This window comes from Populus euphratica, unplaced genomic scaffold (genome assembly GCF_000495115.2).
Source record: "Populus euphratica unplaced genomic scaffold, PopEup_1.0 scaffold184.1, whole genome shotgun sequence".
Classification (NCBI taxonomy): Eukaryota; Viridiplantae; Streptophyta; class Magnoliopsida; order Malpighiales; family Salicaceae; genus Populus; species Populus euphratica.
This window is the reverse complement of record NW_011500065.1, coordinates 62,217-84,447: the sequence shown is the minus strand read 5'-3', so window position 1 is coordinate 84,447 and position 22,231 is coordinate 62,217. Positions and strand designations below refer to the sequence as shown.

The following is a 22,231-nucleotide window of genomic DNA, read 5'->3' as shown; positions in this document are numbered from 1 at the left end:
AATAAAAATATAAATGATGTCATTATTGATTAAAATCATAAGATCTCTCATGTAATAACTTCTTTTAATACATATTGTGTTATAAACATAACAACTAATTAAAGCATTTAATGACATCCTATATTCCTTAATTTTTTCCATTTTTCATAGCATCACTATCAGTTTCTTCTTCTACTTAAAAAAAAAAACTCTTCCTCGTCACTCTCTCTTCTCCTAAATAAATGAATGCATTTTGAACTACATTTATGTCCAAAAAAAAATTTATCCTTATATTTAAAGCACAATCCAAGTCTTCTTCTTTATTCATAAAGATTTTTAGAAAACTGTTTTAAACTTAGTTATACTTTAGTTCTATATTGATTAAAGGGTTCATGAGTGAAATTATTTTCTGGTTTGTTATTGTTTAATGAGAGATTGATCTTTGAAACCGATTTACTCCTTCTAGCTATCGTAATATTTGACTCTTCTTAACACTTTGTTTGATTAAAAACTTACGTTAAAGTAGCAAGCTTGAGGGTATTTAACATTAGTTTAACATCTTCCTTCAATCTACTAATAAAGCTATGATTTAGGTAATATTTTGGATTAAGAATATTCATGCAATCTATTTGTGTATTCTTCCATTCCTTTCTCTTATGTTCTAATTTGTTAAACTCCTCTATCACATCATTATGATCGTCAAACCTGACACAAAGAGCTTTATAAAATTCCTCTTAGGTTTTTATGTTATTATTTTCCAACATAAACCCTTCAAGCCATATTTTATAAGCTCTTCCTTGTACGTAGATTGAAGCAATCTCAACCTATTAGTACACTGGGGGTATAATGCATCTTGAAAAGTTTTCTTTATTTTTTGATACACTCTCTTGGGCACTCACCAACAAAGAATGGTATATCAAATCTTCGTAAAGTTATATTATATCCTCCTTTAATGCTCTCTCGTTGCCCAAGAATCTCTTCACGATTGCAATTTCTTTAAGGTAGATTAAACCTACCCGGACTAGAGTTTTCCTTTCCATCTCTTATACTTTCTTTAGTAGCTGCAAAAGATTAGAGAGTAGCCAACCCTGATTCCATCCATTTAGATAACTTATCAATCCTCTTAGTTTCCTCTTTTCCTTGCTTTTGAAGATCAGCCTTAATCTCATGCAACTCTTGACCTCTTGCATTTCTTCATCAATCCTTCAGGTGTGTTCTTCTAATGCCATTTAACTTGTTATTTTCCATTATGGTCTCTTGTTGGTAACAAAATAATGTACTGATGGTTTCAAGAATGAGACTCTGATATCAATTGTTAAAGATCTTCCTTGACTTGCATGCTTGTTTTGTATAAGACTTGTTTCCAATCTTTTTTTTAGTTTTTTTTTTTAAATTTAATCTCATCCGCTCTCTTGACTTGCATGCTTGTTTTGTATCTGCTAACAATGACATGATACACTGTTTGATAGCATGCATGCGCGTACCATTGAGCCCTCATAATGTATGCTATTCATAGTTTCTCCTGCATGATTCACACAGCATATGGGAAGTTACTGATATTATTCTTGTAAATAGAAGCTTGTTCTGTCATTACATGCTTCAAAATGGTTTCTTAAGCAATCGAATCTGCCTGGAAAAGAGCTTCCTAATCTCCTGGAATTACTTAAGACTTCGATTTCTGCTGTGAAGATTGCACGGACAGGTCTGTGGTCAGACAATCTAGATTCACCTCTGCTGTATTGTTTCTGCTTCAGTCCCTTTCCAAACCAAATTATTCGATCGCACCTGCAAAAACACCTCTCTTGGGCAAAATCATCATAGTTAATTATCTTGTTTTAGATGATTCAAGATAAATATCATGAAGAACAACGAGTTACCATGCAGGAGCACGCTTCTTTTCACCCTTCCTCTTCTGATCACAGCCATAGTAGACTTGTGAATTCTTATAGTACTTGTAAGTAGGTGCAAATTCAATTTTTCCTTCATGCCAACCTTGGAATACATGACCTTCCACGAGCTCAGCCTTAAGCTAAATATTTATTTTCAAAAGGAACTTAACTTTATCATCATCCTCAGGACTGTAATAATCATTTTGAAAGGATATAATAAGATTTTCACCATCAATATTACTTATTCATATATACCTGATCCTTTTCTAACAAGATGTTCCACTCTTTTTTCTGAACTAAATATCTTGTTTTAGAATCAGGCAGGTATATCCTGTAGTTCAAATCTCCAAGCCAGACTACCTGACTGCATATGGATAGCCAAAATAGTGCTAAACAATAATTAAACATATGCAACTTGTAATAAATTTACTATTTATATGAAAACAAATTGTCTCACTCAATGGCATTATTGGCCTAGTTTGATTAACAAAAAGGAAGAAGAAGAAAACACACAAGAACTGTTGAATCTAATTAAACAAATTCTCTCCAACTAATTAATGGCTGAGGATTCAACTTGCCTGCAGACAATCTAGAGTAGCATTATGACCAATAAACGGGAGAGGGGCGGGAGATATTATACATCATGAGTTTTTTAAAAAGATTTATTAGTCTATGGTTCATATAAATTTTGAATCACACAGCAATTAATTATGAAAGCCGAAATCAATATTCAAATCACTTGAAATGACAAGGCAAATGGCTTTAGTTACTGGGTTAGCTAATCAGCTTCAAAACAACAGAAAACATCACAAATCCATCTAATTAAACATGTTAATTATTATCATGTTGGGTATTAACCGACTAGATTGTTTTTTGTAATAAAAACTTTCCAAATTGTAAGTGATCGTCTAAGTTTCTCTTTATTTTATGATGAAAACAAAAGGTTACCCTTAATTAAATCTTATAAACTTTCAATGCCAAGCACACTATAAAAGTTTGTCATGAAACCAGCATCTCACACCCTCACTTTAAATTAAAACAAAAAAAAAATGGAAGGATATTAGAGCAAGAGAAAGTGATGTTTTGATGTTTCTGATCAATCACCTAAACTGGTTGCATATTATTGTGATATAAAATTTCACACATAAATATACGTACTCATGATCAAGAATCTTTCGTGGCAAATTGCGCAAAGGGCCACGAGAAAATCTTGTGCGTGACAAGATTTCAGTAGCGTCGGCATTTCTATTCTTTTCATCTCCTTCTTTCCCTCCAGAAGCCAGATGACTACACACAAAACATAAGCTTGTTTCATGCAAGCAAAACCTAACCGAGACAGATCCCTGCATGACAAGCCATATTCAAGTTAAAAAAGCACTGATACATATCTATTTGCATGGATTTTTCCTTTTCATTGCGTGAGGAATATATGTATATATACCTTATTGCCTAGGCAGCCCATGATGCCACAGCCTACACATGAGACACTAGGATGTTGTATGTATGGAAGGAGATCACCTCGAACCCAAATGGTGATAAAAATTCCAACCATTTGCTTACTTATGATACAATCAAAGCAGTGAGGAAAAGTATTGCTGCTTTTGCCAAGAGAATTACTACTCCTATTTTTCTTCACGGGGAGCACCTTTTGAAACTCTCCTACCTTATCTTCGTGAACAGGTTTCGAAGTACTATTGTTCAGAGCTTCTCTGATAAGAGAATTCCATTTGGTGCAAATCTTGCTGTTTTCAAAACCTGGAACAACGTTTCCAGCATTGAGAGGCACGACTTCTTGGAACCTGAAATTTATATGTAATATTATAGTTAAATAAAAAGTAAGATTTATGGAATGAACTTTTTTTTTTAATTCAAGACATCATTGGGCTTGAAGGTCTCAGCTTCGAGTCCCAAATTTTGTCTCTTCATCGAATAATTAATACAAGGAAAAGAAACACAAACATAAACCGTCCAATGCATATATATTCAACACAAATCTTTCAACAAATCTCATTCATTATATCTCTTGTGTGAATATATATTCTATTAAAAAAGGAAGTTTTAATAGAGTTGTTTTTTTTTTTAGTTTTACAGTTAATTAGCATTAGAATATTAAAAACGCACCCAAGAACATAGATATCAGCAGGTTCAGTCTGTGTGCATAACCAATCTTCCATGTTCAAATCATCAGGTGGTGCAATGCCTCCAACATTCCAAGAGCCGACAAAGATCCTGTTAAAATATCTATATTAATGATCATAAAACAGAAGAAATTAGGAAAGAAAGAAAATCCCAAAAATACCATGATAAATAAAGCGACTCTTATTGTTTTGAAGAGAGAGCTTGTACTTGTGTTTATCCTGATCATCAGTGATGTATTTCTTGGAAGTGATGGGCGAAGGTGGAACCGAAGAACTAGAAGTTTCTTCTAGCTCTAACATGGTCTCTGTGGAATTTGGAAGGTCTACAACCAAGTTGTTGCTACCCAACATATTCCTCAGGATCTTGCTAGCCTCAAACTCAGGCCACATGACCTTCAAAAATGAATGATATGCTAATTAATAAATAACAAAAAGAAAAAGAAGAGATCAGCTAGGTAGAATGAGAGGGCATAGGGGTGCTTGGTTAATCCTTGCATGGTTTAGTTGGCAGTGATGTAATGTTTTGCAGAGGGGATCATAAGAGGTTAATTGCATCATTGAATGGAGCAAACTATAGATTAAAAAAAAAAAAAGGAAAACGAATTAGAAAGGCCGGGTTGGGCAGGAAATGGAGAACAAGGGACCACAAGTGCACCCACCAAAAAAATTGTATAAAAGACTCAAATGGGCAACTTGGAAAGGATAGCTACAATATTAGGGTAGTACTGATGTGAATGATGATGTAAGTCAAACTATATTTTATTAAACTTTTCGTAGAACAAGTTATAGGAGGCAAAAGATATATAATTAACTAAATCTGAGACAATTGCAAAAGTTAACATGAGTCTCTTTCTCACCCCCTCAGTTTCCCATTCATGTTGTCTGGCGGTCATATGGATGCCCACTTTTCCATTAAACAAAATGTAGTTGTTAATGCAAACATATCAGAAGAGCAATCACTCATGGTAACAATCAGCTTTGAGCAACTTGGCTTGGATATACTGTGCCCCGTGGGAAAGTGCTTGCTAGCAAATAGTACATGGTATTCTTGGGCGGGGCCTAGCTATAAAAATAATGAAGGTTTTTTCTTTAGCATGAGAAGACAATGTTGTTGATCATTGCCATTGCCCAGCCGGCAAAAACAATAGGTTTTCGATTGTAGTTACCCGTGCAAATGGTTCTAGTTTGGCACGCCAGCTAGATGATGAGCCTTTTTGGCATACAATCAAATATATTGTTCTTTAACCTGTGATATATTGTGAATATTGCATGAATTACCCCGTGGCCATTAATATCAATACATGACTCCTCTTCTATTATTATTTTTTTTATTTGGGCGACAAGATGTGTCAATTAGACTAACTTTCCTTTCATAATTATATCTTCAAACATCGCTAGTGTCAGCTGAAATCTACGTGAGATAGTAGAGAACTAGCGAGACAACCTCAAAGCAATCAGCGTGGACATAAAGGAAAAGAAACTAAGCAGATGAAAACCAAGGAAGAAAAGCTTGTCAAAACCCAGCACAAGGAAGAAAAATGGCACGAGACTGAATGCGGGCCTAAGAGAGAGGCATGGAAGAAAACCAAGAGGGAATGCAAATGAACACCCTTCAACCCCAAAGAAAGGACGTAAAAGCATGAAAAACCCAAGGACAACAATAGAATGCCAGAATAGAAAAATCCAATAAAAAAAACAAGACCTAAAATGGTAGCATAGCAAGCAGAGGTCCACTAAAACAGTCTAAAAAAGCAACAAGCCAGGAAAAAAAAATGCAAACCTGTCTGCAACTGGATAATTTTATAGGAGAAACGAGAGACTACAGGAACTGGAATCCCCTAACGAAGTGCCCAGACCCCAACGAACATCAAATCCTACCCAAAGAAGCAGCAGCAATTAGTACTCTCCCAATGTTGTCGAAGGACCAAGGACCAAGGACCCAGCAAGCGGGCTATGCAGTTGATGCATAATCTGTTGAAGTAAACTCAATCCAGAAGGTCAAGGAAGGCAGCCACCAGCTGTCACCGCCCAGCCACCAGCCGCCAGCCGCCAGCCGCCAGCCACCGGCCGCCGACCGCTTTCACACCGTCGGCCAAAAACCGCCTTCACACTTGAAGGTTGAATTTTCTTGTTTTGATTTCGTGTATAAATAGATAGCTAAGCTTATGCAATTATGTGTGGAGAGATTGAGAGAAACACTAGAGAGAAAGAGAGAAAGAGAGAGGGGTTGTTGTAAGCTTTTGTTTATGTTATTGTAAGCTTTGTTCTTGAAATAAAAGAGTGTGTTTTATCCCCTCTGAGTGTTTTCAAAGCCACCACAAGTGGTTTCTCCCACCAACATAATCATCATTACGGGCCATCTTTTCTGAGCCATCACCCACAATCGACCAAGAAAATGAGCAGCCACCACAAAAACAAAGGCTCCCCTGGAGACTCATACCACTACCAAAGCCAACCAAGGCTGTTGCACAGGATCCTGAACAGACCTGCAGCAGAGACCAAGCCATAGAACACGCAGTTGTCCCCGACGACATAACAAAACTCAAAAGAAAAATGCGCAAACGATCTCTATGAGCCAGGAAGAACAAAGCAAAATCATCTACAGCTGAGAGCCCTAAAAAACAAACCATATTGAAACCATGAGTAAATTGCACCACATCTTGGGGAACAAAAGAGGCCTGGAGATCAACTTTGCAAGTCCACGTTCCATGGAGTCTGGATCCACAGTAATTTTTCCACGCATTTTAGATTTTCTATTAATTAATAATTAATTTCTTAAGAGTGTAAAAGCTTGGCAGAAGCTGCATAAAAAAACGATGTTTTTTCTTTTTTTTTTATTTTTTTTCGGGTACTTTAAAATAGTGGATCGTAGCTTGACCTGTTAATGGGTCGGGTTAATCTATCCAAATCCGAATGACAATGAATGAGTCTGAGCACAAATATTTGGCTTGCAGATCCGGCCCGTTCTCTAACTAATAAATTCGAATACCCGACTTTTTATTCTCCTATGAATATATACACTGGGGAGAGGGTAGAGGTCCGAATATAAAGCACCAGTTTTGTTTACGAGGTTAGGGTTGCTGCAAGGTGCTTTTGCAACAGTTATTTTTAATTTAAAACATATTAAAATAATATTATTTTTAGATCTTTTATTTATTTTTAGTTTCAACATATAAAAAAACCATTTAAAAAAACAATGAATTGCGTTAACTTGATGCTTTTTAAAATAAAAAATAGTTTCAAAAACAATTCTTACTATGAAAACAATACACTATAAATTACTAAATAAAAACTTAGAAAAAAAATATTAATTAAAACAAAATTTTGAATTTTTGAATATATAAAATATTATTAAATTTAACAGTTTTATCAACAAAAATTATCATTAATATTTACAGTTATAGTCCATCAGTAAGTATTTTATCAACGAATATTTACGAACGAAAATAGTCTATTAAAAAACTTTTTGATGATGATTTTTAATTTTATAATAAGTCCATCAACAATAAATTTATAAATAGATAAAACACATCAAATTCATTCAGTGATTCAGTTTATGTTCATCAAATTTTTATAGTGAAAAATAACTTAAGAAAATACACTCTCATGCAATACACACCATGGAAGCTTCCAAGGCCCTGGCAGGACACAGCAGATTACCTAAAAATAATACAAAAATACACTTTCATATAATACAACATTTATGCACACAACCAATTTACAAAACCATGGATGCTTCCATGCCCCTGCTGCAGAAGGAAGAAAGGAGACACCATAATAGATTTAAAATTTAATTCTTTAAATATGTTTAAATTAATAGCAACAATTCAACTAAAAACTTTAATTTATTGAGTAGAATACTGGGAAAAAAAATGTTTTTAGATTATTTTTTAATACTTCTATTAATTAAAAGTTATTTGAGTGTAAATACTCGTAATTATCGTGTATTTTTATTGTAATACCAGAGGTAAATCACTATTTATTAAATTAAAATAATGGTATGATGAAATTGCTCCTCATTTAAAAAATAAAAAAATAACTAAGTATTTAAATATTGGGTTAAGATAATTTTTACATCATGAATTAACTGTCCTCTACAAATTTTATGAAGTTAGATTGGTTATAGATAGAACTTTAGGAAAGTTTTAAAATTAATTTCTTGTAATGAAGACCTTTAAGGACAGCCATCTCTAATATTTTTAAATAATTTATTGTAATTAATTTTATTTTATATTGAATCGAAATTAAAGGTAAAAAAGGAGGCTGGGAGGCTTCCCTTGGTGCCATCCATAATTTATTTTTTCTAAAAACAAACAATGTATTATATATGTTTTCAATTTTTGATCATGAGATTTTAACCTAAAAATATATTCTTCAAACTATTTTAACTTGAAAATACATTAAAAATATCCATTAAATCTTATAAAAAAATATTAACTAAAAACAAATCAGTCTAAAAATATGTAATTAAACAAAAAATAAATTATTAAAAGTGAGAAAAACATGGGTGGCCCTCCATGTGAAAAACAAAATAATTGGGTTTTCATTGGACTCATGAGATGAAATTCAAGACTGAATTAAAAAGTTATAAGAGAATAAAGGATCAAATTGAACAAAAAAACATTATCTAAGGCACTATTGTGTAAGAAAAACCATTGTATTGAGAATGCATGTGTGGTTTTCCTGGTATTATTAGAATCATTTTGGTGAGGGATTTTTTCTACGATAACATGTGTTATTGTTAATGTTATATTTTCAATATGGTTTTAGTGACTTTTTTTTTCCTTTCCTTTATTTTTTTGCTCAATTTCTTCAATTTTTTCCCTTGTAGTGACAAAAATTTCATAGGGAGATGTTAATTTTTTTGAATTTTCAATTCTAGTTTCATCATCTTCAATCTTTTGAAAAACAACCATTTTAAACCATTTTTTTTTCAAGATTAAGCATTTATTGATTAAATCAAGTTCATTAAAATAAATCACCAATTTCAATATGGAATAGGTTCAATGAAAAATAATAAACTTAAAAAATATTTTTAATTAGAAAAAAAAAAAAGAAATGGCATTTTATTGCCATTGGCTGTGAGCAAATAGTAGAAAATATAAGACTTAGCTTTTTTGTTGTGTTTAAAAGTAGAAATAAAATTAATATTTTTTAAATATAAATAGCTTGGATAAATTATAAATACTCAATTTTATATTTATAAAAATAGTTATTAAACTAATTGAACTCAATGGTTAAATTGATTACTTTAGTATTAAGAGTTAAGTCCAAACCTTTTTTTATTATAATTTTGAATATTAATCTAATTAAATTTAAAAGATTCAATAAATTAATTGAGAATATAATTAATATGTTCATGTCAAATTTAATTATTTAAAAAAAAAATCCAAAACAAAGTTATTTTAATTTTATTTTAAAAACAAGATTTTCCACTTTTGTTTTTTTTTTAAAAAAACAACATCTTTTATTTTAAAAACAAGAATTTCCCCTTTTTTTTTTTAAAAAAAAAAAAACATCTATTTAAACTTGGGTTGGTGCGCTATAAGTGGGTTAACTCGTATTGGGCCATTTATTCATCAGCCCAAAAGGAAAGTAGATAAGCAATAAAAAATTATTAAAGCCCAAACTATTTTTTCCCCAAACAAAAAAAAAAGCCAGCGAACCAAAATCATCAAGAACACAAAAACCATCATCAATCAAACTTAATAAACAGAGACGGAGGGCAAGATCACCGGTGAACGGCACGGCATTGAGACCGGCGTGAGTTTAACTTCTTCTTTTCTCTTATCTCATAATCGTATATGAATTTTTTTTTATTTTAACAAAAATCCATTTGGATTCATAGCTGAAAAATTGAAAAAGTTGTCATTTCGATTTTCCATGCAATGTTGTAGTTCTTTTTTCCTGATGACTGAATTGGTGTGTGTGTGTTTTGCACTTAACAGGTGAATGCTCTATAAAGATGGGATGGAGTTTTGTTGTTGTTTCACTAATTGTACTTTGGATTGCTTCTTTATGGAAAGTTCTTTTCTCGTCATCATCAACTTCATTCTCAAAGACTTCATTTCTGAGTGATGGTTGGTGGAAGTTTTCTATGTAATAAACATTGTTTTGTTTTCTTTTAATAATATGTTGTTTATGGTTTTTATTTTTTAAGATTTGACACCCTTTTGCTCTTATTAAACTCAGATAGAGCTCTTTCCAAGAGAAATATCTTGCTTGTTGTTGCACACCCAGACGACGAGTCCATGTAAAGCTTCTTCTTGTTTTTGTGTTTGGCATTTAAAGTTGAATTGTTTTTGATGTTATGTTGAAATTTGTGTTGCTTTTTTTTTTTTTTTAAATCCCTTACAGGTTCTTCTCACCAACTATTAACTATTTGATTTCCAGAGGGCATAATCTTTACATACTATGCTTTTCAATTGGTAATGTTGTTTCATTAATATGTGATTTGGTTTCAATATTCTTTCATGTTGAGAAATATGTAAATTCTATGTCTATTGGGTTTGGTCATGGTAGAATTAGGAAATGCTTAGGCCAAAATTGAGATTGTGCTGCAATGAAGTTTTCTCTATAGAACCCTGAAGTATTCGCCACATGGAGCCAGATTTTCTTTTGGCCCATTTCTTTGTGCCCTTATATGATTGTTAGGCATTATGTCTGGAAAGGGAGAAGTTTAAAGCTTCCTTCATTAAGTGTCTCCTACTCTGTAGTTGTTGATCTTTCAGGTTTCGAATTGTTACAATTATGCTTTTTTTTTTCCTGCTATTTTCATTTGTTTGCTTCAATTAAGGCAAAGCCATTCTAAGTAAATTGTAAAAGTTGATTAGATGTTACTCGGAGTGGAAAGCAGTTGAATATTGCAATTTTTTCATACCACTGCTTGATAAATGCATGTAAAATGTTTAAACTAGCACTTCAAAGCGTGCAGTGAATTTGTTTTGTTGGTTTTGAACTCATCTCTGAACCTATATAATGCTTTTATTCCTTACCCTGTTAATATTTTCGTTAAAAGATGATCTATGAAATGAGATTTTAGGATCTTGTTTCCATGTTTATTTGCTAGGGTAGTTAGTTAGATTTACTAAGTTTGAAAACATTTAATATAGCATCTGAGTTTAAAGCATGCTGCTAAAGCGCTTTAAATAGCAAACTATGGGAGGCTTGCATTTTCAACTCAAGAAGTTTTAATCCATATATGTTTTACCTGCCCTAGCTAAACATCTTCCTTTCGAAGACACAGAAGTCTTCGGTTCTTTTCTGTTTTCCCTTTTGGTTCTTTCCTGTTTTCCCTCTCCTTCCAGCACTTTTCTTTTTCCTTTTAGAAATGGATTTCGGAAAGGCTTGCTTTCCCTATTCATCCAAGCAATGCCAATGGGTAAAGACTCCCTTTTATGGATGGTTTCATAAATTTCTTAAATAGTTTGTGTGGCACCCTGTTGTGTGTGTATTCTGTGACTTTTAAAACACATTTTTTGTAATTCATTTTATTTTGTTTTTCATGTAGGCAATGCAGATGGTATGGGAAACACTAGAAAACACGAGTTCTACCAGGCTTGTGCCGTCCTCAAGGTGGATAAAAATTATGGGAACACTAAAGATCTATGGTTTCAAATCTGTACTTTGTAATCTGGAATCTAAATAATTGAAACTTCTCTACACATTTGGCAGTCCACTAACTTATATTCATATTAAAACTATCAAGGTTTTAAATTTAGAAATTGTATTGATTAGTTGTTGATGTAAAAACATCATCAAAATTTGAGAAACAAAATTTTATAAGTATTTTACCTGAACCACATTTCTGTTCTTGTACTTCCAATTTCTGCTTTATGCAGGTTCCACTTCAACAGGTGAAGGTTCTAGACCATCCAGATTTGCAGGTTGCACTCCTAGTCATCCTTGGAAACCCATGTGTTTTAATTTTAGTTGAATTTTCATCTTGAGGCCTCTGAAACTTGATACAGTGTCAAAATGTAGGATGGTTTTGGCAAAGTCTGGGACCATGAATTGTTGGCAAAGATCATTGAAGAGGAGGTATCTAGTCATGGCATTGACATGGTGAGATTGTTGCCTCCTGTGAACTATTTCAGTTGTTCATTCCCATTAGATACATGCAGCTTCCATTTTTAACACCATTAAGGGTCAGTAAATACTTGCTTTCATGGTGCTTGTATGGGTATTTTTTTTCATTGGCTAAATCTTTATGCTATACTTGTACACTGATCTTAAACCCAACTTCTTGACTTCTCAGATTATTACTTTTGATAACTATGGGGTTTCCGGTCATTGTAATCATCGTGATGTTCATTATGGAGTATGGTAAGTTGATGCTTTTAAGTTTTAGTAAACTGGATATGCTTAAAGACCTCTCTTTTCTCAATCCTGGTTCTCATACACCTGCCATTTTGTTTTAATGTGAACTCCTGTTAACATTAATAACTCCATTTAATTTCAAGATTTTGGAATGTATGTCCACCATTCAAGTCATGCCTTAACGTTCAAGTCCTTCTTAAAATCAGATACTTGTAATAGAACCAGGGAGTTGGACTGGATAGTGGGGAACTAGAATGCACAAATTAAGTCGCAGTACTGTATTTTCCATGAAATCTTGGGATCATAATAGACTCCTGGAATGGCTTTTTAGAGATGAGTAAGGAATATGAAAATGAAAGAGCAGTAAAATTTTCCTTTATTCCTTTTGGAATGCATTTTGAATCTGAATTTCATTTGAAAATTTTCGTAGTTTTAAGCTTTATCTGTAGTGGAGTTGCAGGTAACATGTGGGATGCATTTTGGATTGCATAACTGCCATATCATTGTGCACATATGCAAGATAAATGTTATGCCTGCTTTGAATCTTTTCTTTTGCTATTAAGAAAAAGGGCCTTTTCAAATAGCCCCACTGAAAAAATTGCTATTTGTTCATGGATTATTTATTTATTTTTAACTTTACACTTTTTATGCACATGCAGCCAGCTCCTGCACAATGTTTCAGAAAGAAGTGTGGAAGCCTGGGAACTTGTAAGCATGCTTGTTCTTTAGCTTTCTTTTAGTTTACCCTAATGTTACATTTTATGCCAGTTTTTGTGGTTCGGTTATTTGACTGGATCCATTGATGCTGTGAAAAACATATATGAGCGGGCAACCCCATTGTTTTATGTTATTTGTAGTTTCTGATGAATATTTTCTGCTTCTGCTTACCGAAAGGGCATCTTTTCCCCTCTCCTCCCTTGTGAAATATCTCTTATTTAATTTTAGTTTGGTGATGGGCGGACATTGAATACTTGCATTTTCCAGCTAAAATGTGGGTCTCTGGAGAATATTAGTTACAGCTGAAATTCAATTAACTGTTTTTCTTTTCCCCTCAAAATGATTGACCTTATTATATCATTTATATTGATCTCTTTTGATGAAAATGTTCATTTTCTTCTCCATGCATTCTCAGATCAGTACCTGCATTTTGCGGAAGTACAGTGGACCTGTTGATATTTGGTTGTCCATGTTATTACCATTGAGATACACTGATGGAATGACACACTGCCTGCTAAACGAGCATCCCTGGAAGAGCTTCCATGCTATGGCAGAACATTCAAGCCAATGGGTTTGGTATGTATGCTGTCACAATTTGAGAGAGAATAGTGATCATATTTTGACTGAGGATTGAAAAGTATCCAATCTGTTTCCTTTTCATTTTGTGTGGCTTCATTCTGCAGGTTCCGCAGGCTTTTTGTATCATTTTCAAGCTATACTTACGTGAACACGCTTAGAAAGATCGAGGAGGTAAAGCAAAGTTGAAGAAACATATTGAAAAGAACATCACTCGTGAAATTGATTTTCTGACTTGTTTCCATGCTGATTTGTGTGTTTTCAGAATGATGTATCATCCATTGAATTTCAATGCACTTTCTTTTCAGAATGATGTATCATCCATTGAATTTCAATACACTTTCTTTCGCATCTTCTTCAATGTACATCAGCTGAATTTTTTACATGGTTTATTAGCCCCCATCAGTATATACTTGAAATTGTGACCGACTGATAATCATGGATCACATGATCCCTACTCCCTACTCTTCTATGTCTGTTTATAGATTTGAATCCTTGGTATATTGTCCTCAGGACAAAGGATCATTTAGAACAGAACTGGCTTGATTGGTGGGACTACTTTGGAAAAATGGTGCCATTGGAAATAAAATAGGATAAGGGCAGAGTGCCGACTCATGGCTGACATGTCTGCCTGCATGGTTAGACCATGCATTGCACTGTCAATATGCTTGAACCCAGCCAGCCACATCCTTGACCGCAGATTGCCTTTCATTTTCGTTGGTGTCATTTTTACTTTTCATATACATGTAAAACAAAATCAGGCATGCTCTGATGAAATCAGTATTACCTGGAAGCGACCACATGTTAACAATTGGAATCCCATATGCTGTAGAACACGATGCTTAAGTCTCTATTAACAAGCAGAATACTCGTTTAACTATGCATGCCAACAGTCAGGAAAAGAAAATTGAAGGTGTGTTTATGGTGACCACCTGAGCTGCCTACAACAATGATGGGGAAATGCTCCCGACCTGCAAGCAATTCTCATTTTTCAAAGACATTGCAGGCAACAATTACAATATATATTTGGGTTTTGGATGGCTCCTCAATACCCCCACATAATATTACACTCTGTGAAAAGAGCACATAAACAACATTGTCCAGTTTCAACCAAAAAAAATGCTGAAGCTTATTCAGCAATAAAAACTTATCTGCTTAAATGGAAGACTTCAAGCAGCAGAGCATAAAAAATGCTGCTGAACAAAGGGAAGCCTTCTACTCCTTTATGATTTTGTTGTCTCTTGGTTAGTGAAGATTTAAATGATTTCTATCATTGCACTACCTAACCTTTTTACACTCTACAATTAAACCAATCAATTATGTCCTTCATGATTTCTTCCCGTTCTGGTTCAATTAGGAGATCATGCAATAAACCTTCTAATAGTTTGATTGTCTTGTCTGCTGAGGATGCTTCTTCGTAAAGTTTTCGAGAAGCATCCGGGTCAGTTACAGTGTCAGCAGCACCATGAAGAACAAGAAATGGAACCCGCAATCTTTTCAGATTCTGCTGTAAATAGGCAGTTGTTCGGAGAATTTCATAGCCAGTCCTTACCCTGACAGATCCGGTGTAGACCAGTGGGTCCGAATACTTAGCCACTAGTGCATCTGGGTCCCGAGAAACTGGCATGCCCTTCTTATTTCCTGAATTAAGCTGGAAAGTCGGTAACAAAAATGACAGAACTGGGGCTAGTATCTGTCATGAAGAAAAGAGATGGGCATCACATTTAGTGATTTGATTTCGGTTCTCACATCAATAAATACCACTCAATGTCTTTCTGTAGTTTATGAACTAGAAAGTCGAGTATAACAGAGATTCTTACCACAACCAAAGGATGGGATGGCTGAATTCCTACTGCAGGTGAAGTCAATACCACACCAGATACACTGGCTTCGACTTTTGGATCCATCATCGCCTGCAAATTTACTCAAAAAAAGAAGTGAAGAATGATAAAGAAATAACTACATGAACCTTGATTTCACATTGTTATTGGATCTTGCCCTGCAATAAGGAACTGGTGCATAGACCCAGGCATGCACATTAACAGGGAGCTTCTACTAAATGATACATTTAGAGAAATACAAGAGATTATAATTGCAAAGCAATCATACCTTGAGAACAATGGCTGCACCTGTTGAGTGCCCGAAGCAAAAACATGGAAACCCAGGATTTTCTGTTAAGATCTTGTCAAGAAATGATTTCTGCACAACGTTGGACAAGAATAGAGTGCATTTAGATTCATCAGATGCAAAAGAAACCCATCAGCATCTTGTGAATACAAATCAAAACATACCAAATCATCAACAGCATAATCAAGCGAATGAACATATCCATGTAGACCATCACTTCCACCATGTCCTGGTTTGGAGAAAAGGATGGAACAGGTTAGAAAAAGTACATACAAGACAACAAAAACTCGTTACTAATTTTCAGAAGATACTGCACCATGTAATCTAATTAGCAAAGCAATAAGTTGCTGACAGAAACTATGCAGCTAAAGCCCTTCAATATGAGTGGCTACACAACAGCCCTCACACCCATACCAGAAGGAGAGGGAAGTGGAAATGAAAATATAACTTACAAAGATATCATTTTTAATAAAAAAAATTTGTTGGTGTGGTGAATTGGAATGCACAAGGAAAATCAACAACGTATAAATAAAGAAGCTAGTTGCGTTTTTGCTTAAGCCATAAAAAAAGGGGACAAGCAGCTTCACCAGCTAATTTGAATTGCAACAGAAATACCAGATCTTAATTCAAGTGTCAATGTTGTAACTCAGCTATCATGACAGCACATTTGCACTACTAAAATAGACAGCTTATTTCTTCCAGTTTGCACTCTTTACTAAGTTTGTTGAATCAATTCCATAAGCATCGACTTGAAATACAATCTGAACTTAATGATCCATCCTGCTTCACATGATCCCTTTAAGAAACAGGAGGAGTAAAACAAGCTGCTCTGCAATATATGAGCAGATAAAGAAAATGACCATTGTTGAAAAGGTTTTAATAATCGAAATCAGTATAACAGCCTGTGTTTTATAACTCCTCATAATAAGATAGACTTTTTTCATCCTTTTGTGTCAGTGCATAAGCTCAAGGGAATCCTATGATGAGACAATTCAGCTCTCTTTTAAGCATCATGATTGTATGGAATATGATCCCGGCACCTCTTAATGAATCAGAAACCACCAATCTTGGCCTCTAGAGGAACTCATCAAATGATTAAGATTACACTCATACCAGGGGGGCCAAATCAAGACATCTTTCAAGAAGACATGAGATCATACTATCATATATGTTTCACTTTCATCTCCACAAAGAAACCAAAAGGTTTTGTTCGAAGGAAATAGTTGTCAAAAATTAAAACTCTCCGAGTACAAGAAAGACGCAAATTCCACTGCAACTATGATCATCAATATGCAAGGTAGTGATATCAAGCAAGCACAAAGAGATTATTTTGTCTCATCAAGAATGAAAAATCCAAACAACCACGTAAAATTTCAAACTTACCAATCCAATCCATCCCATACACCTTAAATCCATTAGCATTCAACTCTTTTGCAAAGTCATTATATCTGCCACTGTTTGTAAATAATGTTATTGTGATACAATAATCAAACAATAGAATCAACAGAAAATGACTTCCAAATGGACCATTAGGCACATACACAAACCTGTGTTCATTCAAACCATGCATCAGAACAACCAGCCCCCTACAAAAGATATGTGATTTAATGTTAGGACATTGCACCAGGAAAAGATGAGTCATTGCACTCTTCCAGAAAAAAGTAAAAGAATGAACTTATAACAAATAAAAACCACCATGATCAACTCCATAACATGAAGACAAATTGAAATTATTAAAATCTTATATTTAGCCTGAGGTCACCTAGTGATTCACAGTCACTGTGGAACCAAAAACAAGAAGAAGAAGAAGAAGGAGATGAAAACAGCATCACTTCCTTCACACGGGCATCAATAATATATGCTTAATCACCTACAGTTGGTTGTTAGCAAGCCGCGGGAAGGACAGGATGTACTATTCTCTATGAAGATGTGAGGTTATACACATTTAAGCAGGAAAAAAAACAAAAGGTGAAAATAGCATCACTTCCTTCACACTAGCACCAAGGATATAGGCTTAATCACCTACATGTGGTTGGTTGTTAGTAAGCTATAGAATAAGGACAGGATGTACTATTTTCTATGAAGATTTGAGGTTATATGGATTAGCAGGGTGTGAAAACCCCAACTAAACAAATTGTCTCATTAATGACCTACAATATTTTAGCTTTTGGTTTTTCCAGTTAATCATTTTATTGGTATTCCAAAGCACGCCAAAATATTCCAACAGTAGCAGGGCAGTGTCCTTAAAAATTCTCTGCAAATTCCCGTTATTAATTCAGTGAAAAACCATGAAACTAAACTTTCAAAAATTTAAAGTTTTATTTTGCTAAATTTGTAATTAGAGAAATGTCATGATACTCAACGGTTTCAACTGTCAAGATGGTTAAATCTGCATCATGTGTGTACAGCAAGCATGGAATGTAAGAATACTGGTTCCAGCATTTGTATTACACACGTGATTGATAATCCCAACACATTCGAGTGTCATTATGCTCCTCTATTGCCTAGTTAGTCATCAACTCAAAACAAGTTGCACAATTTCAGGCAGCAGAAATTGACTCAAACTTGCTGCTCTGCTTAAGATAAATTCGTTTTTGCTCTGTCTTCTAAACCAATTAAAAACATAAAGTGAATCAAACCTATTTATTCCCTTTAATTGTGTTTGATCAGACACAAAACTATACTTTTAGATGTTTCATTTTCTCATAACTGAATGTTCATATGAAGCATCTGCCAAATCATGTTAAAGAAGAATTCAGTACGTTAGACTTATGTGCCTATAGACGGGCTTGTTAGAAAATATATGGCTAGCCTCAGACACTACAAACAGTATTAACAGCATTGAATTCAATCTCTCTGATGCAAGTGGAATTTTGAAGACTGGCACCATAATGCAGGTGACAAGGGAAGGAGGAAGGAGGGGACCAGGTGAAAGGGATGTTGGATTTTAAACCAGCCAAATAATAATGGCTTTACTTGGGAGAGGGGGTGTTCCTGGCCAATCTGCTCCGACCATATTATTCCTTCGAGACAAGGCTGTATTCTAACAATCGTGATGTCCAAGAATATCTTGTCTAATTAATCAGTGCTGTTGGGAATGCAGCCATTTATGTGCAGCTCCCATCAACAGACAAAGTGAAGGCAACGCATCAACATATTTTAAACATAAAATTCAAGAGGACGATATAAACAAGAAGAACAAGCATAAAATCTATCTGCACATTCCAAACAGTGACATAACTCGGCTAAAACAAACCAGGAAACAGGTTTAATATAAGTGGCAATATAAGCAAGAAGAATATGTAGGTGATCAATCTGCATATTCCTAGTAAAAACTCAAAGAAACAATTAGGTCATAATTAAATTACTTAATGCAAACAATAAAACAGAATCTACTAAACTAGAATGTATAGAAATTTTTAACAATAAAAATAATAAAATAATAAAAATTTTCACTGTAAGAGTAATACTAAATTTATGATTTATATTTTTAAAATATTTTTAATGAATATAAAAATTTAAATTTATGTAGATAATTGATAATGAATTAAGAGTACTATTATAATAGATTATAATAGATTGACTAAATTTGAGTTAAACTAATATTTGCAAATTTATTTAGTTTACGTGATTAATGAATACATGTTGTCATCAATATTTTATATAGATTTGATATACGTAATGGATAATCGTTCATGGATGTATCAAGATTCACTCGAAATGTTGCATATGATGGATTGTTATAATGAGATTCAAAGTTTTATTAATTACACACTATCTAACAAATCCTAGAACTATTAGTGGAGGTGGTATTAAAAGTTCATGTAAGAGGTGTGAAAATAGAAAACATCTCGATCCAGATGTTCTAACAATACATCTTCTACAAAAATGATTCATGGAGAGATACTTGTGTTGACTTGCTCATGGAAAACCATATATTCCTCACGAGACCATGGTAGATAGAATGGTTAGGTCAACTTCTAGTTTTAGCAGCATATATGAAATTGTAAATGATAATAGCAATTTTTATAGGAATATGGTTATGGATACGATGAGAATGAATTAGAGTTATACCAGTTAAAACTCGAACAACTCATCTTACTGCTGATTATGAATGCTCATAATTGGTTATTTTCTAACACTATGATCGAGGACTTGTGGACGGTCACTGGCGTTTCAACCGTTGGATGCTCATAATTGGTTCCAAGCACTAAAACCCTGAAGTTTGAGGCAACTTTAGATCAACAAGTTCAAACTCGAACAACTCATCTTACTGCTGATTATGAATGACTCAATGCTGAGACAATCAAACTCTGCCGATAGGTGATGGAGATGAAATCACATATGGATAATACATGTGCTCTCCCTTATTGGTCCCACAGTCTCGGTGAAGACTCGCCTCCTTCTCCAGCACCTCTTCTAGATTAATTATATTTGAATCTATAAATGTTTAAATTTCTCATGAATATCTGATTTTTATATTAAATTAATTTATTTTAATTATTTTCTACTTTTCTTTAATAGATTTAAAAAATATATATATATTTTTAAATTATTGCTAATGGGGGTTACGAACAAGCTTAGTCTATCGATATATTTCAAAGAGTTGAAAAATATAACTACAAATATTATTGTCATTGTTTAATCACCACTGGATTATAAACAATCTATTTGTTGGTTATATGTCAAATTCATTAAGAGGAATACCAGCATAAGCCTTTTTTGTGTTAATAAATATACTGGTAAAATTATTATCAACGAAATCACCAGAACATAAATTACTAACGATAATTTTTCTGTCATATTAATTTTATCCATGAATGAAAGAAAATTTCATCAATAGATTTAAAAATTATGGCAGTGATTCTCCAGTCTCATCCTTGAATTTTCTGCTAACAACAAACAGGAAACTCCTTTCTTTTAACCATCCAATTACCAAAAACATGAGGAAGTGTCCTTATCAACCAATAATTTGAATCATAATCGAACACAATTCATCAAATTAATTGAATTATCACCAATAAACAACCAGCTAATGAACCACTCAAAATCAAAACAGAATCATAATAATAAAAACATAAAATTTAACGAACATACCTGATTTTAGCAGAAACTGGGGTCCACGACTGGGTAAAAAGGTTGTCACTTCGAGCAGTAACAAACAGTGAAAATTCCCTAACCGTATTGGTGTCATCATCCTGTAACACCCTCTTTATCGCAATGGCCCGCCTGCCCCCTACTTCCGGATCCACAACCGCCGTCACCCTACCACCACCACCAGCACTCTTCCATGGCACAATTGTTGCCGGGACCCGCAACTTGGTCCGGTGGACCCCACTACTAGTCTCCTGCAACAACCTATCATCCTTGAATTTCTGATCACCTGACGAAGACGAAGATGACCCCCTCGCTGCCGCCACCACCATCCGTCTCCGGCCGCGGAAAGGGGCTAAAAGTAGCAAAAAGAATGCATTTATCAGCATCAACAAGCTTTTTAACGCTTGAACGGAAAATAATGCAGTAATTCTCCCACTTGCACCGGACGTTAGAATAAAGGACGGCGATGATGGTGTTGCTGCCTTTGAAGCCATGGATTAATCCTTAATTTCTCGAAAACTACCAGTGCCTTTAAATTCTTAAAACTTGCGCTTGGTTTTGTCTTGAAAATGATATTCTGAACATAAACATCAAAAAAAGGGCGAAAGGTAGGTTTTTTATAACGTTAAGAAAACGATTGTTGTTTATACAACACAAAGAGAGAGGAAAAAAACGAGAAGGAAATGGGTGGTTACTTTTAGTGACAGATACACGTTTTATATTGTGGTCAAAATATTGAAAATTCGAATTTTAAAAAATATTTTTAAATTAGGTTAATATTAAAAATAATTTTTTTTAAATATATATTATTTTAATATATTTTTTAAAAATATATTTTAAAAAAATAACTATTTTCATTAAAACTTTTATATAAAATGCACACTTTTATTAATATTTAAGAAATGTACTATGCTGATATTAGAGACGTGTTTTTAAAGTTATTTAACAGATATAGTTTTGGTTAATATGTAAATGGGCTTTATTATATTTTTTTAATAAAATAAAAAATTGCTATTGATAATATTAATCTGATTATATATTAATGATACTAAATTCTTTATTTAAATTGCTTTAATTATGCATTTTTCATATTAATCTGATTAATAAATGACACGTATTTTCAGACCAATAGCCTAAGGTTATTATTATAATAAATAAAAAGAGTAAGAATTGGGATTCAAGTTCGAATCCTTTCAATGAGAATTATCACTCAATGCATTTATCATTTCTCCTTTTTATTGTTTTATAAAGGTGGTGTTTATGATAGTTATAGGTTTTTTAAAAAATTTATTTTTATTTTTAACAAATATTAAAAATAAAAAATATTAATTCTTTTTAAAAATCATTTCCTAACTGCAGCGCCAAACAGCCATAAATAAAAAAGTCAAG

The 22,231-nt window shown here is 33.5% G+C and overlaps 3 protein-coding genes and 1 long non-coding RNA gene across 11 annotated transcripts; 2 read left to right on the top strand and 2 right to left on the bottom strand.

Annotated features, from left to right (window-relative positions):
* Window positions 1–1,486: 1,486 nt before the first annotated feature.
* Window positions 1,487–5,874, bottom strand: LOC105108205 (type I inositol 1,4,5-trisphosphate 5-phosphatase CVP2-like). Of its 5 annotated transcripts, none has more exons than XM_011002414.1 (8): window positions 5,787–5,873; window positions 4,215–4,399; window positions 3,990–4,097; window positions 3,310–3,667; window positions 3,027–3,211; window positions 2,124–2,232; window positions 1,857–2,008; window positions 1,520–1,764 (listed from the first exon to the last, which is right to left on the bottom strand). In XM_011002414.1, exons 2-8 carry the CDS (start codon window positions 4,394–4,396, stop codon window positions 1,539–1,541), a joined length of 1,320 nt encoding a protein of 439 aa, XP_011000716.1. In that variant the 5' UTR covers window positions 4,397–4,399; window positions 5,787–5,873; the 3' UTR covers window positions 1,520–1,538. The 5 variants fall into 5 exon arrangements, with proteins under 5 accessions (XP_011000717.1, XP_011000719.1, XP_011000716.1 ...); XM_011002416.1 differs by having other exon boundaries at window positions 1,672–1,780; XM_011002415.1 differs by lacking the exon at window positions 5,787–5,873 and having other exon boundaries at window positions 1,487–1,764; window positions 4,215–5,732.
* Window positions 5,875–5,881: 7 nt separating this feature from the next.
* LOC105108206 (uncharacterized) lies at window positions 5,882–6,820 on the top strand. Its single transcript, XR_839004.1, has 2 exons — window positions 5,882–5,972; window positions 6,346–6,820. It is a non-coding gene; the product is annotated as an uncharacterized LOC105108206 (long non-coding RNA).
* Window positions 6,821–9,641: 2,821 nt separating this feature from the next.
* On the top strand, window positions 9,642–14,051 carry LOC105108204 (N-acetylglucosaminyl-phosphatidylinositol de-N-acetylase-like). 2 transcript variants are annotated; one of them, XM_011002411.1, is made up of 11 exons: window positions 9,642–9,769; window positions 9,955–10,086; window positions 10,199–10,259; window positions 10,364–10,434; window positions 11,517–11,581; window positions 11,848–11,892; window positions 11,990–12,070; window positions 12,264–12,331; window positions 12,985–13,033; window positions 13,458–13,618; window positions 13,726–14,051. In XM_011002411.1, exons 2-11 carry the CDS (start codon window positions 9,972–9,974, stop codon window positions 13,805–13,807), a joined length of 798 nt encoding a protein of 265 aa, XP_011000713.1. In that variant the 5' UTR covers window positions 9,642–9,769; window positions 9,955–9,971; the 3' UTR covers window positions 13,808–14,051. The 2 variants fall into 2 exon arrangements, with proteins under 2 accessions (XP_011000713.1, XP_011000714.1); XM_011002412.1 differs by lacking the exon at window positions 9,642–9,769 and having other exon boundaries at window positions 10,014–10,105.
* A 464-nt stretch (window positions 14,052–14,515) lies between these two features.
* LOC105108202 (monoglyceride lipase-like) lies at window positions 14,516–21,549 on the bottom strand. 3 transcript variants are annotated; one of them, XM_011002410.1, is made up of 8 exons: window positions 21,279–21,549; window positions 20,843–21,194; window positions 17,287–17,331; window positions 17,129–17,199; window positions 15,910–15,974; window positions 15,728–15,817; window positions 15,439–15,531; window positions 14,516–15,311 (listed from the first exon to the last, which is right to left on the bottom strand). In XM_011002410.1, exons 1-8 carry the CDS (start codon window positions 21,334–21,336, stop codon window positions 14,910–14,912), a joined length of 1,176 nt encoding a protein of 391 aa, XP_011000712.1. In that variant the 5' UTR covers window positions 21,337–21,549; the 3' UTR covers window positions 14,516–14,909. The 3 variants fall into 3 exon arrangements, with proteins under 3 accessions (XP_011000712.1, XP_011000710.1, XP_011000711.1); XM_011002408.1 differs by having other exon boundaries at window positions 20,843–21,549; XM_011002409.1 differs by having other exon boundaries at window positions 17,293–17,331; window positions 20,843–21,549.
* Window positions 21,550–22,231: the final 682 nt, after the last annotated feature.

Coding starts and splice junctions, on each gene's coding strand:
- LOC105108205 (XM_011002414.1), bottom strand. CDS start 4,396: ATGTGGCCTGAGTTTGAGGCTAGCAAGATCCTGAGGAATATGTTGGGT. Junction 4,098..4,214: donor GATGATCAGGATAAACACAA/GTACAAGCTCTC, acceptor ATATTTTAACAG/GATCTTTGTCGGCTCTTGGA. Junction 2,233..3,026: donor CGAAAGATTCTTGATCATGA/GTACGTATATTT, acceptor ATCCATATGCAG/TCAGGTAGTCTGGCTTGGAG.
- LOC105108204 (XM_011002411.1), top strand. CDS start 9,972: ATGGGATGGAGTTTTGTTGTTGTTTCACTAATTGTACTTTGGATTGCT. Junction 11,893..11,989: donor TAGACCATCCAGATTTGCAG/GTTGCACTCCTA, acceptor GTCAAAATGTAG/GATGGTTTTGGCAAAGTCTG. Junction 13,619..13,725: donor CATTCAAGCCAATGGGTTTG/GTATGTATGCTG, acceptor TTCATTCTGCAG/GTTCCGCAGGCTTTTTGTAT.
- LOC105108202 (XM_011002408.1), bottom strand. CDS start 21,336: ATGGCTTCAAAGGCAGCAACACCATCATCGCCGTCCTTTATTCTAACG. Junction 17,332..20,842: donor CCAGTTTCTGCTAAAATCAG/GTATGTTCGTTA, acceptor TATCTTTTGTAG/GGGGCTGGTTGTTCTGATGC. Junction 15,975..17,128: donor GTATGGGATGGATTGGATTG/GTAAGTTTGAAA, acceptor TCTCCAAACCAG/GACATGGTGGAAGTGATGGT.